The 20,008-nt window shown below is 39.9% G+C and overlaps 2 protein-coding genes across 13 annotated transcripts in view; one reads left to right on the forward strand and one right to left on the reverse strand.

The window, feature by feature from the left end:
* Positions 1 to 20,008, forward strand: part of LOC139755506 (trichoplein keratin filament-binding protein-like) — a 650,577-nt gene that overhangs the window by 544,233 nt on the left and 86,336 nt on the right. The window lies entirely within an intron of this gene.
* On the reverse strand, positions 11,065 to 16,008 carry LOC139755507 (uncharacterized). Its single transcript, XM_071673877.1, has 2 exons — positions 15,849 to 16,008; positions 11,065 to 11,839 (listed from the first exon to the last, which is right to left on the reverse strand). Exons 1-2 carry the CDS (start codon positions 16,000 to 16,002, stop codon positions 11,649 to 11,651), a joined length of 345 nt encoding a protein of 114 aa, XP_071529978.1. The 5' UTR covers positions 16,003 to 16,008; the 3' UTR covers positions 11,065 to 11,648.

Here is a 20,008-nt window from a genome sequence, read left to right on the forward strand (position 1 = left end):
CAGTGGACTGCATTACGGCAGATGAGCTGGTTGTTCTCGTGGAGGAAGCAGCACTTCTGGTTCGCTAGGCAGTGTTCATCACGCTCACATCTCAGTTGGAGCGGGAACAGAGGGTTTGCCCTATCACACAACTCGGTCAGTTCGTTCAGGGTTAGCCGTGTTGTTGGGCACAACCCTGCGCGGGATCCTGGCCAGAAAGAACAACACTCAGCATGTAGCAGAGTTTGCTGTAGTCAGATTCAGCTACTTTATCCGTTAGTGTTTAGTGCTACTTTATCCGTTAGTGTTTAGTGCTACTTTATCCGTCAGTGTGTAGTGCTGCTTTATCTGTTAGTGTGTAGTGCTACTTTATCCGTTAGTGGTTAGTGCTACTTTATCCGTTAGTGTATAGTGCTACTTTATCCGTTAGTGTGTAGTGCTACTTTATCCGTTAGTGTTTAGTGCTACTTTATCCGTTAGTGTGTAGTGCTACTTTATCCGTTAGTGTTTAGTGCTACTTTATCAGTTAGTGTGTAGCTAGATTGGCTGAGCCTTGTGATATCTCGATACCTGCCAGTTATATACTCGAATTCAAATTATAAATATAATGAAAACGTCTAAAACATGTATTAGGAGAAACCATGAAATTTGATTTTTCTCGGGTGGACTCTACAGCATGTGTATTTAAAAGGTATTAAAAACACTGAACTCCAGCCTGGTCCACTTGGTGTGTGGTCGATATTGTGGACTGTGAATGTCAATTCTTATCGAAAGAAAATAAGCATTTTTCTCTTGCGCATTTCCGGTCACACATCCCAGACACTCACAGGCACACGCATGTACAATGTACACAAACACACACTGACTCCGAATTGGCAAACGATGGCGTTACCCACCAATCTCACGGGCGAGGGTCCGATTCCCAGACAGGGAAGTCGGCTCACAGACAAGCAAGCCGATCATCCTCACAACAAGGGTTAGCTGATAAATGGCGTACGTTAGTATATATATATATATATATATATATATATATATATATATATATATATAGATAGATAGATAGATAGATAGATAGATAGATAGATATACTTCGCTGTCTCCCACGTTTGCAAGGTAGCGCAAGAAAACAGACGAAAGAATGGCCCAACCCACCCACATACTCATGTATATACATAAACGCCCACACAAGCACATATACATACCTATACATTTCATCACAGACATATACATATAAACACATGTTTACACTCATACTTGCTGCTCCCATCCATTCTCGTCGCCACCCCGCCACACATGACACGGCATTAGCGAGGCAGCGTTAAAACAGAGGACTGAGCGTAAGAGGGAAAATCCTCACTTGGCCCGCTTCTCTGTTCCTTTTGAGAAAATAAAAACAGAAGGGGAGGATCTCCAGCCACCCTCTCCCTCCCTTTTTAGTCGCCTTTTACGACATGCAAGGAATACTTGGGAAGTATTTTTTTCCCTAATCCCAATATATATATATATATATATATATATATAATAAACCTTTGGCTGTACTAAGAGTCTGTCTTTAGCACCCCTATTAATGTGGAGTCAAATAATAATTCCCTCTAACCATTAACCCCATTCACTCACAAATGCTTATGCCATGTCCATTCTTTTAAATCAGATATTCCAAATCAGCACACAACACCAGAAGCTGTTCTTAATTTCACTTGATTAATTTCATAATAAGTCTCTGCAACGTCACCCACTGGTGCATTCAGATCACTCATAAACCGAACTTGAATCTTTTCATTAGAATTGCTGACGCATTACCTGCTCAACTTCTAAAACAAATCCCTCTCTACCTCGCTCCTCTCTCTCTCTCTCTCTCTCTCTCTCTCTCTCTCTCTCTCTCTCTCTCTCTACCAGGTTCGTAAGCAGTATCATCCATTTTCCTTTTTTACAGACATCTGTTTGAGGCTCACATCCTAACATTATTTCACACATTGCCACAACTTCCTCAAGTGCCACCTCGTTCGTCCTTTGCTCTCGCCCTCACACTAACTCCAGATTTCAACCGTTAGACATTCCCAGACCATTCCTCCGCCTTCCCCTTGTTTCACGAAGAACCTCCATTCAGCACATCCATGAAACACCTCGACTCTCAAGGTAACTAAAGATCATACGAACCTTGCACTGCTTCTCGTGTGGTCCTTTATCTTCCTGATCCCTCGTATTACATAAATAGTAATCCCATATATATATATATATATATATATATATATATATATATATATATATATATATATATATATATAAAGACAGACAAACACTCTTACACATACGAATCCGGCATATTCGTTTATCTTCCTGATCCCTCGTATTACATAAATACTAATCATTTATATATATATATATATATATATATATATATATATATATATATATATATATATATATATATAATTTTTTATTATTTTGTGTTGCTTTGTGCTGTCTCCCGCGTTAGCGAGGTAGCGCAAGGAAACAGAGGAAAGAATGGCCCAACCCATCCACATACACATGCATGTACATACACGTCACACACGCAAATATACATACCTATACATCTCAACGTATATATATATATATATATATATATATATATATATATATATATATATATATATATATATATATATATATATACACACACACAGACATATACATATATACACATGTACATAATTCATACTGTCTGCCTTTATTCATTCCCATCGCCTCATCGCCACACATGAAATAACAACCCCCTCCCCCTCATGTGTGCGAGGTAGCGCTAGGAAAAGACAACAAAGGCCCCATCAGTCTCTAGCTGTCATGTAATAATGCACCGAAACCACAGCTCCCTTTCCACATCCAGGCCCCACAGAACTTTCCATGGTTTACCCCAGACGCTACACATGCCCTGGTTCAATCCATTGACAGCACGTCGACCCCGGTATACCACATCGTTTCAATTCACTCTATTCCTTGCACGCCTTTCACCCTCCTGCATGTTCAGGCCCCGATCTCTGAAAATCCTTTTCACTCCATCTTTCAACCTTCAATTTGGTCTCCCACTTCTCCTCGTTCCCTCCACCTCTGACACATATATCCTGTTGGTCAATCTTTCCTCACTCATTCTCTTCATGTGGCCAAACCATTTCAAAACACCCTCTTCTGCTCTCTCAACCACGCTCTTTTTATTTCCACACATCTCTCTTACCCTTACATTACTTACTCGATCAAACCGCCTCACACCACATATTGTCCTCAAACATCTCATTTCCAGCACATCCACCCTCCTGCGCACAACTCTATCCATAGCCCACGCCTCGCAACCATACAACATTGTTGGAACCACTATTCCTTCAAACATATATAAAACAGAAAAACACACATACGAATCCAAAATATTCAGTATATTGATAAATTACATGACTATAGCAGAGAATAGCGGGGGGGTTGTGTGTATAAATATTAGCCAACCTACCCTTACTGTCGCAGCAGAGGTAATGGCCGGGTACATCATCAAGTTCACACCAATTGTTACATTTAATGTCTACTTTGGGTATCGGGCAGGGTTGATAGGGTACGGAAGCCTCCACAGCCACCACAGTCAACAGCAGCCACGCTCCCAACATGTTGCCTGTAATAATATCATTAATCTTAATAGTATCAGCAAACTCTCATTTTGATATAACACAGCATGTCCAATACTTTTCCCCATTTTCTAAGATATTTTTCATACTTGACCGTTTCCCGCGTTAGCGAGATAGTGCCAGGAAACGGAGAAAAACACACACACGCATCTATATATATATGCATTCAGGTATATATATATATATATATATATATATATATATATATATATATATATATATATATATATATATGAGTGTGAACGAATGTGGCCTTTTTTTGTCTGTTTTCCTGGCGCTCCCTTGCTGAAGCATGGGGTAGCGATGCTGTTTCCTGTGAAACGGTGTAGCACCAGAATGGATGAAAAGCAAGTATATATATATATATATATATATATATATATATATATATATATATATATATATATATATATATGTATATATCTTTCTTTTTCTTTCAAACTATTCGCCATTTCCCGTGTTAGCGAGGTAGCGTTAAGAACAGAGGACTGGGCCTTGGAGGGAATATCCTCACCTGGCCCCTTCTCTGTTCCTTGTTTTGGAAAATTAAAAAAAAAACGAGAGGGGAAGATTTCCAGCCCTCCGCTCCCTCCCCTTTTAGTCGCCTTCTACGACACGCAGGGAATACGTGGGAAGTATTCTTTCTCCCCTATCCCCAGGGATAATATATATATATATATATATATATATATATATATATATATATATATATATATATATATATATATATATATATCAATTCTTATATTAGGAAACATTACGACATGAGCCTCAAATGTTAAGTAACACTTACACACAACTTGTTTTGGTCGGTGAAGAGGCAAGTTGGTTGGTTGGTTGTTTGGTCTTTAGGCCTATCAAGTGCCAGTAGGGAAGTATGTAAACATCTGGACTTTCCCAGGTTTATATAGACGTGAGTGTGCGAGGCTAGGCTCCAGCTGACTGCCATATGTACGAGAGATGTCTCATCTTTTCGTTCACTTCGGAGATCACGTCTGACGACCCGGTCTTAGTCCAACCTCTCCCCCGTTACCAGTCTAGGAAAAGTTTTAGCAGCGGTAAGCGCAAGCGTCCTCTCGTCTTTCCTTGGTTGTTCTTGCCTTGCTGAACATTGCTTCCGTTTCTAGGACTCGATAGGCGTTAGTTCAAAATTTTTTAAAGATAATTCTTTGCTGAGCATTTATGTGAGCATGAGCATGGTAGTTTTTCATTTCGCCCGAGTTTTTGCGATAGGAGATCGATTTGTATGAGATTCGTCTAGAAGTGAAGAATAGTAGTGTTTACTGGATCCTATTTTTAGACATGGACAGATATGAACACAGAACTTTGGAGGAGGAGCCAGATTGGTTGAAATTATTAAATGATTTATTTAGCGTACAAGAAATGCATATTGGTAACTAAAAAAGGTGGCAACCAGTAGGACCACGAAATTTATAAGATTACGTATTGTAGGAATATGTAATTTGTGATGTGGCAGTTCGTGATTGAAAATCAGAAAGCAGTAGAAGACAGTATGAAAAAAAATCTGAAAAAAAAAATTAACCCAAAGAAGACTTTCAATATGGTAGAAGCTAGAAAAATATCGGTTATAGGTAAAGCTAGAAAAATATCTTGGTCATCTAGTTTATTTCTCTATGATGTTTCTCTGTTTTAGATACACGGACAAAGTTCAAATAACTATCAGGAAGGGTTTAAGTGTACCTGTATTTGTTCTAGTGGCCATTTGGTGCTCCTTGGTCATTTCAACTTGGTGAAACTACTGTGGGGCCACAGTTGCTCTAGTCTTTTATGTCTTCAGAGCATTTTTAATCCATTTCTAATCGTACAACCTGGGTAAGTATTTCTCACCTTAGGGGTACATCGTAAACGGGCCCAGGGGTCAAAAAGAGGGCCCGGAAATTTCCTTGGATCTCAAAAAAATGCAGAAAATCAAGATTGCGCCCTTCTACCACCTCTCTCATCTCCCATACCCCTTTTTTTTTTTTTTTTTTTTCAGCTCACGGCATAAAACCGTAGTGGATAAGAACAGGATGACAATTGGAGAAGGGAAGGGGGTGCGAAAGAAACTTTGTACCCCATGATAAAATCAGTATGTGGGTAATTGCCCTTTGATTATCCAATATTTTTCATTAATGTATTATATTAGAAAAATGTAGTCAAATGAACCGTAAGTGTTATGGAACGCGGTGTTCCACTAATTTCCACAACGTCAGTATAGATTTTTCCATTGTACAATTCGACAAGAATTTGAGGTGACAGCTACGCTATGTTGCCCGCCCGCTGAGCAAAAATCCACTTAAAACTGGCTCAGGCAGTAGACATTGATATAATGTAACTGTTTCCCCTTTTATTCTGGTCTACTTTTCCCCTATGTTCTGTGTAGAATATTACTTTGATATTTCATTTGATACCCCTGTTATATTCATCTAATACATCAATTTCTTAGTGATTTACATGTGTGTGTGTGTGTGTGTGTGTGTGTCATTTATGAGTTGCTTGGAAGAGAGGTTTACACACATAATGCTCCGCCTCCTATCCTCGTATATATGAATCATTTCGTTACTTCAATGTGTGTTTGAGCTTAAACACCCCTAACCTAAACCAGGTACCCATGTACCGACCAGTTCGGAGGAGGAGTTGGGGGGAGGATGACCATGAACAAAGGATTGACTGTGTGACACCCGTGCGGTACAGTCATGCTCTTGGACGCTTCCTCCCTTTGCGGATGGAGGCATTTTCACTAGCTGTGTTACAAGGAAGGGACCAGTGACTGTAATGGAACTCCCTAACTTCATAGTTACCATAACTACACATGTTAACAGTGCTAGCTAGGGATCCCCATGTCGGGCGTCGTCTGCACTAGCTTGGGCAGTGCTGTCGAGTCAGACTAGGACACAAAGGGAGACTTGAGTCAGAGCCCCCATCACCCAAGGGGCCCGCCGGCCACGCCTTCTGCCACTTCTTTGCGCGACCTCAGGGGTCACGACAACTCCATATTTACTTCCACTTCATAATGCCACCACCTCCGCGCGTTAGGCTTTTCATGAAAATGTTCCTTCCCTTGGGCTGCCCACATAGTGCTTTACTGGCCTGGATGGTTGGAGACCCTCGTCCTCTCTGTGAAAGTATCATCATATATCCGGGAAACAGCTCAGGGAAGCCCTTATTCATAAGGCCAATGACCACGTTCATTGTAAATAGAACATTGCAAAGTTTTGGGACTCCATCTTGACGACTATGATCTCTTGCTACTCACGTACAAAGTGACAGTTGTCTCGTAAGTGCTTCGGTGAAGCGTTTCAGGTTTGTCTTGTGAATGCTCGATTTCTCGAAGCCTTGGATCCATGTCCCGCTTCATGAGCCATGGCTGGTGGACTGGTAGTTACTGTAGTGTCTGAAAGCCTGGGATGTCCTCCCTTATGAACTTTCGCTGGTGAATTGCCTCACTACAGTGTCTTTATATGATAGGCTGTACGTGAGCGGGGTGGACCTTACTTGATTGGTAGGTTGTCTGGGGAGGAGGTGTCCGTTCCTGAGATGCGGGTTCTCCAGGCAAGATTGTTGAGGATGAGTTCCTTCGTCGGAGACTTTTTGCATGTTGGTCACGAGCTTCGTTTCTCGTCTACTTTGTCGTGATGTTACAGGGTACTGAAGGTACGTAGCTCCAACAGATTCCCTTACCCCGTGTTACGACGGATGTTACCGCTGTTACGAACCGTCTTCTGCCTAGCGTCTATATGTACTGTGAAACTAGTCTTTCACGTAATATAATCTTCCTCGTTTATGAGCGAAGACTTAAATGCGTGTTTTGACGCAACTTTTAAGCTTCACGCTTCAAGAAAATCATACCGTTTCCACAGCGAGGGTCATGCAGTTGTGTGTGCACTTCGTCTATAGCGAGCCTATCGTAAATCGGGAGTAGGCAAATTCATAACTGCCTTGGCTACCATCAAAGGTCGTTATATCTTCGTTATAGCCGCTTTACGTCCACGACTTTAGTTGTTTTTCGCTTCACATTGACAGTCTGCAGGGTTCCTCGTAATTACCTGTATGCCTTCTAAACTTTTATCTGATTAATCTGTGAATTTCTGATATCTTCCGCTACCACAAACAACCTCGAAAGGAGCCAATGTCCCATTGTTGTTTGAAATCCTTTGTTTTCGTGAACTACATTTTGTACCAACTTGAGATGTGTCATTAAGAATTCACACTATGTAAGTTTTATCTTTTCATCTGCAACCTATCCTGTTCCAGGTTTTCACATTATCAGCTTAAGCACCTCAAAAACCTGATTCATCGTCCTCGGACATGACAGTGATTTCGTCTCTGTAGACCGTGTGGGTATTAACAGATAGACGCTGCAAAATGATGTTGGTTAGGCGAAGAAAGGCAATAGGTGAAAGCCAAAGGCTTACACTCATCAGCCATATTGACTTTCCAGAACTTCTGTAAGATGATCCAGGCCAATCCATATTGTTCTTTCTTGTCGATTGTAGTAAAAAAAAAAAAAATCAAATTAGAAGGGGAAATCCTTCTGGTGTAGCTACAGTAGTCAGACAACGGTACTCAGCCTCCGATCTAAAGGTTCCATGAACTTCAGGAAGAGTCAACACCGTAGTGTTCCACGGGGTTCGTACTGGGCATTTTCTGAAGCATGCCATCTGCAGGCTGGAGTGTGGCATGCAATAAGCCAGACTGTAAATAGGCTTAGTGTATGGCTCGAGGTTTGTGATTAGCTCTCGGGCGTTAGAATAAACATTTTTTATTCAGTGAAGTGACCGCTTGGCTGTGCTCAAACAAGAACCCTGTACGAGTTGATCCTTGAGCTCTGGGTAATTCATTTTCGCACCATCTTGATGTACTTAGGTTTGTCTGCCGTGAGAGCATTCACACTACTTGCCATGCCAGGTGTAACGCCATCTACAGCAATGCAACAGCTCATCGCTGTTGTGAAAGTAGCTACATTAGTCCCTTTCTCTGAGTAAATGTCACCAATGGATCTGTTGGCAAGGCGAAACTTTATTCCATATGAGGTTGAGAGGGCCACTGCGAGAGATACCCAAAACATGAGCGTCCATACGTCAAATGCATCTCACTACTGTGTAAAAGTTTCTGAGATTCACTCTATATCAAAGTCGAGTTTGCCAGAGAACGTTCGAGCACGTCCATACTCTCACAATAGTTAACTGACTTACATGTATTATTAAAAAGCACAAGACTTCATTTAAAGGGTCACCTTGTTTTCGGGTCTTTTACACGATGACGTACCACACTCACGTGGATCCATACCTGCCATATACGAGCTCATGGAGTTATATAGAGTATGGTTCCCTTAGCTCTATTAATTAAATGGAAGAACATTGCCACCAGCAATTACCTCACACCATTTCCTAAGTTTCGTCATATCCCAGGACAAAGTCTCCGTCAGACACCATTAATTACCCTGTGTACTTTCACGAGAAGCCGACGAGCACCAACCATGGTTAACAGGGATACCAGATTTACTAAGAAATTCATCTTTCACAATATTCCCTGGGAAACCACTATCGAAGAAAACGGAGATCTCCTCTCCAAACAACTAACCAGACAAATAAGGACAGCCAGACTCATGCATATATCTCCTACCATGCATATGCTGTTGTCCACGACCGACGAGTCACAAATACGACAAAAGATTTTCTCAATCGCGACTCCACACCAGTAGCAGCCAGGCAGGCTTCTAAGAGCTACTGCTGAAGCAAAATGGTTCTGATGTGAATACTAAGAGTTTAAGAACGAAATATTGGATTCTTTATTGAAGTGAACGTGAGCGTTGTTCATGTAGGAACTAACATTCTCAGACGATAGGGGAGGGAACTAGTCGGGAGAAAGCCCCAAAGCCTAGCCTGAGCATCGATATCAGTCACCTACTCGCTACCGCCACCGCGGGGCCGCTCAGATGAGGAGACCTTTTCTATTGAGATCAGCCAGTCGTATTCTTATTGTGTCTCCACGTTCCGTTAAACCAGCGAGTGTTTCTCCGGGGTGCTTAGAGATGAATGGACGCTTATACTTTCAGGAGCAGAGAGGGACTGACTTCCTTAACACCAAGGGAAGTGACGGTGAGGAACGCCCGAAAGTTCTGCCTTCTCGTGATACTGTACAGTCGTCATGAACAAGGACGGACCTGGCGTCACATTTTACGGACGAGTCGTCATGAACAAGGGCGGACCTGCCATCAAATTTGACGGACGAGTCGTCATGAACAAGGGCGGGCCTGGCGTCACATATTACGGACGAGTCGTCATTGAACAAGGACGGACCTGGCGTCACATTTTACGGACGAGTCATGAACAAGGGTGGACCTGCCATCACATTTGACGGACGAGACGTCATGAACAAGGGCGGGCCTGGCGTCACATATTACGGACGAGTCGTCATTGAACAAAGACGGACCTGGCGTCACATTTTACGGACGTCACTAAGATGTTCGGTCGTGTGGGAAGACTTCTAAGAGACAAGTGCTTTCTACTTTCCTCAGCCAGCGAAGAATTATGTGTACGTCTACTCTAGAGTACTATGGAAGAGAAACTTTCTGCTTGTAATTGATGGCGGTGTTGGGAGGAGACTGGTATGGGGAGGGAAGCGTCACCCTTGGCTCCCCCGGAGGAACTGTTAGGGGACTGTAGTGACCGGTTGCCAGTACAGTGATATCCATCTTGTTGACGGGGGAAGATGGAAAGTCCAAGACATTTTCTGGTGGTGTTACGAATGACATCATCAGGTACAGATGGCTGAACAGGTGACAGCAGTGCAGACTTCCTCCCTGCCCCTGGAGTCACCTCTCCTGTTCGGCCCTCTGACCAGGTCTGTTGGTCCTTCAGGTCGTATATAACCACCTGTCTCCGTTGGATCCGAACGAAAGAATGACACCACGGACGAAGGCTTTTGAGAAATGCCCATTAGGTCTGACCTCACACTGGTAGCCCTGTTTTTCCCGATATGTCGATTGCTAGCGACATTTGCCGTCATTTGACATATTAAATGTTCTGTTGATGTCACGCTTTCCAACCCAACCTGACGAGTTATATTGATCGTTTGGAAATTCGTCGAGCTCATCCGGGAAGATTCCCCCATTGTGTACAACACATGCAGGGCAGTATAGGCTTGGATCCCAAAATCTTGAGACGAAAGACTTGCGTCTCCGAGACGTTATCTTCCTGTGCTGTCAACGGTTGCTTGTGCGGTAACAACATCTGTGCCTTTGGTTCTGATCAACAGAAATTGTCTTCACGTCACCTCCGACCACAGGCTGTTGCATGTGCACCTCCCCATACCCTGTGTCCCGCCCATGGATACTGCTGTCGTGTGTTCCCTCACTCTCCCTCCTCCCCACCCGCTGCCCAGCCCACCCTAACAACACCGTCACCGTGCGCATGAGGCTAGGATAAACAAATAGTTCTTTTTCATCAATTTTATTGCCAACAAGTGAAAAAAAAAATTATTAACAAGAAAATTATCTTTTGCAGTTATGAAATCAATCCTGAAGTAAGACTTGCATAGTGTTGGAGGTCTAGTGATGTTGCCAGGCCAAAGATATGATATAATACTCAACCAACACCGTAGTCCTTGTTATAAATTGTTCACAAATGTTGTGAGTTAATAGTGATTATCAATATTCAAATAAACATAAGCAGTAATATGATGGACAGACTGTATCTGCTCTGTTTCTCGTCGGGAATGTTGAAGCAAATGGACGTAGACATTTCTCCGTTTTGGTTGCATACTCCAAAGTTAAGGTGATGCACAGTGGGCCTTGGAGTAGATATGATTTTCTGTAGACGATCAGATTGAGAGTGCAGAAGAGTAGGGACAGTAAGACAGAAGAGTAGGGACAGTAAGACAGAAGAGTAGGGACAATAAGACAGAAGTCAAGTATACAATGTTGTTGGATCGTTGATCATGTTCTGGAAGTCGAAGGCCAGTGTCGCCGCCCAAAAGCAAGGATTCTGGCCACTCGTAAAGAGTCAGTAACTCCGTCATTTACGAGAACACAGAGTTACGGCAGATGTATTGGTTGTTATCTGGCAGGGAGCAGCACTTCTGGAACTGTGGGCAGTCATCGTCCCTTCTACAGTCCAGGTGGAATGGGTAGCCAGGTTGATGCACGTCGCATAATACTGCCAATTCATCGCTTTTAAGCGGGTATGACGGGCAAAGTCCAGGGTGGTTTCCTGTGGGGGGAAAAAAGTTTACTATGATGTATGGACGTTGAAGCTATTTCCTGGTCTCCACAATGTTTAGCTGAAGTCTTTTGATTACTTTCCTATATAAAAGGGGGTCGAGTCAAATATTATATATTATTTGTGATTAAGTAAAAGCGGTAATGAACTGAATAGCTGGGGTAGAACTGAATATATATATATATATATATATATATATATATATATATATATATATATATATATATATATTCCCTGGGGATAGGGGAGAAAGAATACTTCCCACGTATTCCCTGCGTGTCGTAGAAGGCGACTAAAAGGGAAGGGAGCGGGGGGCTGGAAATCCTCCCCTCTCTCTTTTTTTTTTTTTTTTCCAAAGGAAGGAACAGAGAAGGGGGCTGGATGAGGATGTTTCCTCAGAGACCCAGTCCTCTGTTCTTAACGCTACCTCGCTGATGCGGGAAATGGCGAATAGTATGAAAGAAAAGAAAGAAATATATATATATATATATATATATATATATATATATATATATATATATATATATATATATATACATATATATATATATATATATATATATATATATATATATATATATATATATATATATATATATATATATATTGAAATGGTTTGGGCACATGGAGAGAATGAGTGAGGAAAGATTGACCAAGAGGATATATATGTCGGAGGTGGAGGGAACGAGGAGAAGAGGGAGGCCAAATTGGAGGTGGAAAGATGGAGTGAAAAGGATTTTGTGTGATCGGGGCCTGAACATGCAGGAGGGTGAAAGGAGGGCAAGGAATAGAGTGAATTGGAGCGATGTGGTATACAGGGGTTGACGTGCTGTCAGTGGATTGAGTCGGGGCATGTGAGGCGTCCGGGGTAAACCATGGAAAGCTGTGTAGGTATGTATATTTGCGTGTGTGGACGTGTGTATGTACATGTGTATGGGGGGGTTGGGCCATTTCTTTCGTCTGTTTCCTTGCGCTACCTCGCAAACGCGGGAGACAGCGACAAAGTATAAAAAAAAAAAAATATATATATATATATATATATATATATATATATATATATATATATATATATATATATATATATATATATATATATATATATCTTTCAAGCTATTCGCCATTTCCCGCGTTAGCAAGGTAGCGTTAAGAACAGAGGACTGGGCCTCTGAGGGAATATCCTCACCTGGCCCCCTTCTCTGTTCCTTCTTTTGGAAAAAAAAAAACAAAAAAAAACAAGAGGGGAGGATTTACAGCCCCCCGCTCCCTCCCCTTTTAGTCGCCTTCTACGACACGCAGGGAATACGTGGGAAGTATTCTTTCTCCCCTTATCCCCAGGGATATATATATATATATATATATATATATATATATATATATATATATATATATATATATATATATATATATGTCTCCCGCGTTAGCGAGGTAACGCAAGGAAACAGACGAAAGAAAGGCCCAACCCACCCACATACACATGCATATACATAAACGTCGACACATGCATATACATGCCTATACATTTCAACGTAAACATACATACACAGACATATATATATATATATATATATATATATATATATATATATACACACACATGTACATAATCATACCTGCTGCCTTCATCCATTCCCGCCGCCACACTTCTCGTTCCCTTCACCTCTGACACCTATATCCTCTTTGTCAATCTTTCCTCACTCATTCTCTCCATGTGACCAAACCATTTCAATACACCCTCTTCTGCTCTCTCAACCACACTCTTTTTATTACCACACAACTCTCTTACAATTTCATTACTTACTCGATCAAACCACCTCACACCACATATTGTCCTCAAGCATCTCATTTCCAGCACATCCACCCTCCTCCGCACAACCCTATCTATAGCCCACGCCTCACAACCATATAACATTGTTGGAACCACTATCCCTTCAAACATACCCATTCCTGCTTTCCGAGATAATGTTCTCGTCTTCCACACATTCTTCAACGCTCCCAGAACCTTTACCACCTCCCCCATCCTGTGCCTCACTTCCGCTTCCATGGTTCCATCCACTGGTAAATCCACTCCCAGATGTCTAAATCACTTCACTTACTCCAGTTTTTCTCCATTCAAACTTACCTCCCAATTTACTTGTCGCTCAACCCTACGGAACCTAATAAACTTGCTCTTATTCGTATTTACTCTCAGCTTCCTGCTTTCACACACTTTACCAAACTCAGTTAACAGCTTCTGCAGTTTCTTACCCGAATCAGCCACCAGCGCTGTATCACCGAACAACTGACTCACTTCCCAAGCTCTCTCATCCACAACAGACTGCATGCTTGCCCCTTTCTCCAAAGCTCTTGCATTCATCTCCCTAACAACCCCATCCATAAACAAAGTAAACAACCATGGAGACATCACGCACCCCTGCCGCAAATCGACATTCACTGGAACTAATCACTTTCCTCTCTTCCTACTCGTACCCATGCCTTACATCCTCGATAAAAACTTTCACTACTTCTAGCAACTTATCTCCCACACCATATACTCTTAATAACTTCCACAGAGCATCTCCAGATCCATAAATGCTACATACAAATCCATTTGTTTTTCTAAATAATTTTCGCATAAATCCATTTGTTTTTCTAAATAATTTTCGCATAAATCCATTTGTTTTTCTAAATAATTTTCGCATACATTCTTCAAAGCAAACACCTGATCCACACATCATCTACCACTTCTGAAACCACACTGCTCTTCCCCAATTTGATGCTCTGTACATGCCTTCACCCTCTCAATCAGTACCCTCCCATATGATTTTTCAGGAATACTCAACAAACTTATACCTCTGTAATTTGAACACTCACCTTTATCCCCTTTGCCTTTGTACAGTGGCATTATGCATGCATTTCGCCAATCCTCAGGTACTTCACCATGAGCCATAAATACATTGAATATCATCACCAACCAGTCAACAACACAGTCACCCACTTTTTTAATATATTCCACTGCAATACCATTCAAACCCGCCGCCTTGCCAACTTTCATCTTCCGCAAAGCTTTCACTTCCTCTTCTCAGTTTACCAAACCATTCTCCCTGACCCTCTCACATCGCACACCACCTCGACCAAAACATTAGCCATTAGTCCCCTTCACCGATGTTCCCATTTGTTCTCTTGTCTTACGCACATTATTTACCGCCTTCCAAAACATCTTTTTATCCTCCCTAAAATTTGATGATACTCTCTCACCCCAAGTCGCATTTGCCCTCTTTTTCACCTCTTCCACCTTTCTCTTGACCTCCTGCCTCTTTCTTTTATACATCTCCCAGTCATTTGCACTATTTTCCTGCAAAAATCGTCCAAATGCCTCTCTTCTCTTTCACTAATAATCTTACTTCTTGATCCCACCACTCACTACCCTTTCTAATCCGCCCACCTACCACGCTTCTCATGCCACAAGCATCTTTTGCACAAGCCATCACTGCTTCCCTAAATACATCCCATTCCTCCCCCACTCCCCTTAAGTCCTTTGTTCTCACCTTTTTCCATTCTGTACTCAGTCTCTTCTGGTACTTCCTCACACAAGTCTCCTTCCCAAGCTCACTTACTCTCACCACTCTCTTCACCCCAACATTCTTCTTTTCTGAAAACCTCTACAAATCTTCACCTTCGCCTCCACGCGATAATGATCAAGACATCCTCCAGTTGCACCTCTCAGCACATTAACATCCAAAAGTCTCTTTCACGCGCCTATCAATTAACACACAATCTGATAACGCTTGGCCATTTCGGCTTGAGGACTGTCGACTATCTGGGTGCTTGAAGGTAACGTCGTTTCATATCAAAACATTATCATTATTTGAATCCCGCTTGATCAAGTGACGGGACATCCCGAGTGCAAAATCCTCTCGAGTAATACGCGAATATTACTTGCATGCGCATTTACACATTGAAGTTTTCTCAATACAGTACATGATCATACAGCTGAGATGCGTGTAAATAGTAGTTATCTTACCCTTCTTGTCACAGCAAAAGTAGTGGCCAAATGAGTCCTGAATGTCACACCAATTGGTACATGAAATGTCTTCTTTGGGTCTTGGGCAAGGTGGACGTGGAGTCGCCGCCATAGCCACCACAATTACCGTCACGAACAGCAACACTCTCAACATATTGCCTGTAATAACAAAATTATATAACCTAGTCATATCGGTAAACACCCCCCCCCCCCCACACACACACACACAAAAAAAAAAGTAAATGATAAATCAAGCAGTGATTACAACTATGTAAATCAAGCAGTGATTACAACTATGTAAATCAGGCAATGATTACAAACGTGTGTAATCAGGCATTGATTACAAAAGTATGTAAATGAAGCAGTGATTACAACTATGTAAATCAAGCAATGATTACAAAAGTATGTAAATGAGGCAATGATTACAAACGTGTGTAACCAGGCAATGATTACAAACGTGTGTAACCAGGCAATGATTACAAAAGTGTTGTAATCAGGCAATGATTACAAAAGTATTAAATGAAGCAATGATTGCAACAGTATGTAAATGAAGCATGATTACAAAAGTATGTAAATGACGCAATGATTACAAAAGTTATGTAAATGAAGCATTGATTACAAAAGTATGTAAATCAAGCAATGATTACAAAAGTGTGTAATCAGCAATGATTACAAAAGTTATGTAAATGAAGCATTGATTACAAAAGTATGTAAATGAAGCATTGATTACAAAAGTATGTAATCAGGCAGTGATTACAAAAGTGTTGTAATCAGGCAATGATTACAAAAGTGTGTAATCAGCAATGATTACAAAAGTATGTAATCAGGCAGTGATTACAAAAGTATGTTAATGAAGCATTGATTACAAAAGTATGAAAATGAAGCAGTGATTACAACTATGTAAATCAGGCAATGATTACAAAAGTTATGTAAATGAAGCAGTGATGACAAAAGTATGTAATCAGGCAGTGATTACAAAAGTATGTAAATGAAGCAGTGATGACAAAAGTATGTAAATGACGCAATGATTACAAAAGTTATGTAAATGAAGCATTGATTACAACAGCATGCAAATCAGGCAATGATTACAAAAGTGTGTAATCAGCAATGATTACAAACGTGTGTAACCAGGCAATGATTACAAAAGTGTGTAATCAGGCATTGATTACAAAAGTATGTAATCAGGCAGTGATTACAAAAGTATGTAAATGAAGCAGTGATTACAAAAGTATTAAATGAAGCAATGATACAAAAGTATGTAAATGAAGCATGATTACAAAAGTAATGTAAATGAAGCAATGATTGCAACAGTATGTAAATCAAGCAGTGATTACAACTATGTAAATCAAGCAATGATTACAAAAGTGTGTAACAGGCAATGATTACAAAAGCATGTAAATGAAGCAGTGATTACAAAAGTGTGTAATCAGCAATGATTACAAAAGTGTGTAATCAGCAATGATTACAAAAGTATGAAAATGAAGCAGTGATTACAAAAGTGTGTAATCAGCAATGATTACAAAAGTGTTGTAATCAGGCAATGATACAAAAGTATGTAAATGAAGCAATGATTACAACAGGATGTAAATGAAGCAATGATTACAAAAGTGTGTAATCAGGCAATGATTACAACTATGTAAATCAGGCAATGATTACAACTATGTAAATCAGGCAATGATTACAAAAGTATGTAAATGACGCAATGATTACAAAATATGTAAAATGAAGCATGATTACAAAAGTATTAAATGAAGCAATGATACAAAAGTATGTAAATGAAGCAGTGATTACAAAAGTGTTGTAATCAGGCAATGATTACAAAAGTATGTAAATGAAGCAGTGATGACAAAAGTATGTAATCAGGCAATGATTAACAAAAGTATGTAAATGAACCAATGATTACAACAGTATGTAAATGAAGCAATGATACAAAAGTATGTAATCAGGCAATGATTACAACTATGTAAATCAAGCAGTGATTACAACAGTATGTAAATGAAGCAATGATTGCAACAGTATGTAAATGAAGCATTGATTACAAAAGTATGTAAATGAAGCAATGATTACAAAAGTAATGTAAATGAAGCAATGATTGCAACAGTATGTAAATGAAGCATTGATTACAACAGCATGCAAATCAGGCAATGATTACAAAAGTGTGTAATCAGCAATGATTACAAAAGTTATGTAAATGAAGCATTGATTACAACAGTATGTAAATCAAGCAGTGATTACAACAGTATGTAAATGAGGCAATGATTACAAAAGTGTGTAATCAGGCAATGATTACAACAGGATGTAAATGAAGCAATGATTGCAACAGTATGTAAATGAGGCAATGATTACAAAAGTGTGTAATCAGGCAATGATTACAAACGTGTGTAACCAGGCAATGATTACAAAAGTGTGTAATCAGGCAATGATTACAAACGTGTGTAACCAGGCAATGATTACAACTATGTAAATCAAGCAGTGATTACAACAGTATGTAAATGAAGCATGATTACAAAAGTATGTAATCAGGCAATGATTACAACTATGTAAATCTGGCAATTATGACAAGTATGTAAATGAGGCAATGATTACAACTATGTAAATCAAGCAATGATTACAAAAGTGTGTAACAGGCAATGATTACAAAAGTATGTAAATGAAGCAATGATTACAAAAGTATGTAAATGAAGCAATGATTACAAAAGTGTGTAATCAGGCAATGATTACAAAAGTATGTAAATGAGGCAATGATTACAAAAGTATGTAAATGAAGCAATGATTACAAAAGTGTGTAATCAGGCAATGATTACAAAAGTATGTAAATGAAGCAATGATTACAAAAGTATGTAATCAGGCAGTGATTACAAAAGTATGTAAATGGGGCAATGATTACAAAAGTATGTAAATGAAGCAATGATTACAAAAGTATGTAAATGACGCAATGATTACAAAAGTATGTAAATGAAGCAATGATTACAAACGTGTGTAACCAGGCAATGATTACAAAAGTATGTAAATGAAGCATTGATTACAACAGCATGCAAATCAGGCAATGATTACAAAAGTGTGTAATCAGGCAATGATTACAAAAGTATGTAAATGAAGCAATGATTACAAAAGTATGTAAATGAAGCAATGATTACAAAAGTATGTAATCAGGCAATGATTACAAAAGTATGTTAATGAAGCATTGATTACAAAAGTATGTAAATGAAGCATTGATTACAACAGTATGTAAATCAATGAGTACAAAAGTGTGTAATCAGGCAATGATTACAAAAGTATGTAAATGAAGCATTGATTACAAAAGTATGTAAATGAAGCATTGATTACAAAGTATGTAAATCAAGCAGTGATTACAAAAGTATGTAAATGAAGCATTGATTACAACAGTATGTAAATCAAGCAGTGATTACAAAAGTGTGTAATCAGGCAATGATTACAAAAGTATGTAAATGAAGCAGTGATTACAACTATGTAAATCAGGCAATGATTACAAAAGCATGTAAATGAAGCAGTGATTACAAAAGTATGAAAATGAAGCAGTGATTACAAAAGTATGTAAATGAACCAATGATTACAACAGGATGTAAATGAAGCAATGATTGCAACAGTATGTAAATGAAGCAGTGATGACAAAAGTATGTAAATGAACCAATGATTACAACAGTATGTAAATGAAGCAATGATTGCAACAGTATGTAAATGAAGCAGTGATTACAACAGTATGTAAATGAGGCAATGATAACAAGAGTATGTAAATCAAGCAATGATTACAAAAGTGTGTAATCAGGCAATGATTACAAAAGTGTGTAATCAGGCAATGATTACAAAAGTGTGTAATCAGGCAATGATTACAAATGTGTAAGAGGCACATTCTTTACAGAGCAAGCCTCTTGAAAGAAATATACATTGTTAAATTCTTGTATAATGTATGTTGGTTGGAGAAATTTGCAAATGGGGGAGCTTTGTTTGTGATCGAATGATGGCGGATGGCTGAGCAATACAAAAAAAATCTGGCGGCAATGACTACAGATTCAATGAAGCCCCCGAGCGTATGGTGGAGTAGCCACTGCAGCTGTAGGAAACATAGGTAATTGTGACTTTGCTGCCAGCGAGAGGGAGGGCTCAGGTAATAGAGTATTGGCCCCTCCACACGACCCCCC

Source organism: Panulirus ornatus, chromosome 19 (assembly GCF_036320965.1).
Source record: "Panulirus ornatus isolate Po-2019 chromosome 19, ASM3632096v1, whole genome shotgun sequence".
NCBI classification, from domain to species: Eukaryota; Metazoa; Arthropoda; class Malacostraca; order Decapoda; family Palinuridae; genus Panulirus; species Panulirus ornatus.

Coding starts and splice junctions, on each gene's coding strand:
- LOC139755507 (XM_071673877.1), bottom strand. CDS start 16,002: ATGTTGAGAGTGTTGCTGTTCGTGACGGTAATTGTGGTGGCTATGGCG. Junction 11,840..15,848: donor CTTTTGCTGTGACAAGAAGG/GTAAGATAACTA, acceptor TTCCCCCCACAG/GAAACCACCCTGGACTTTGC.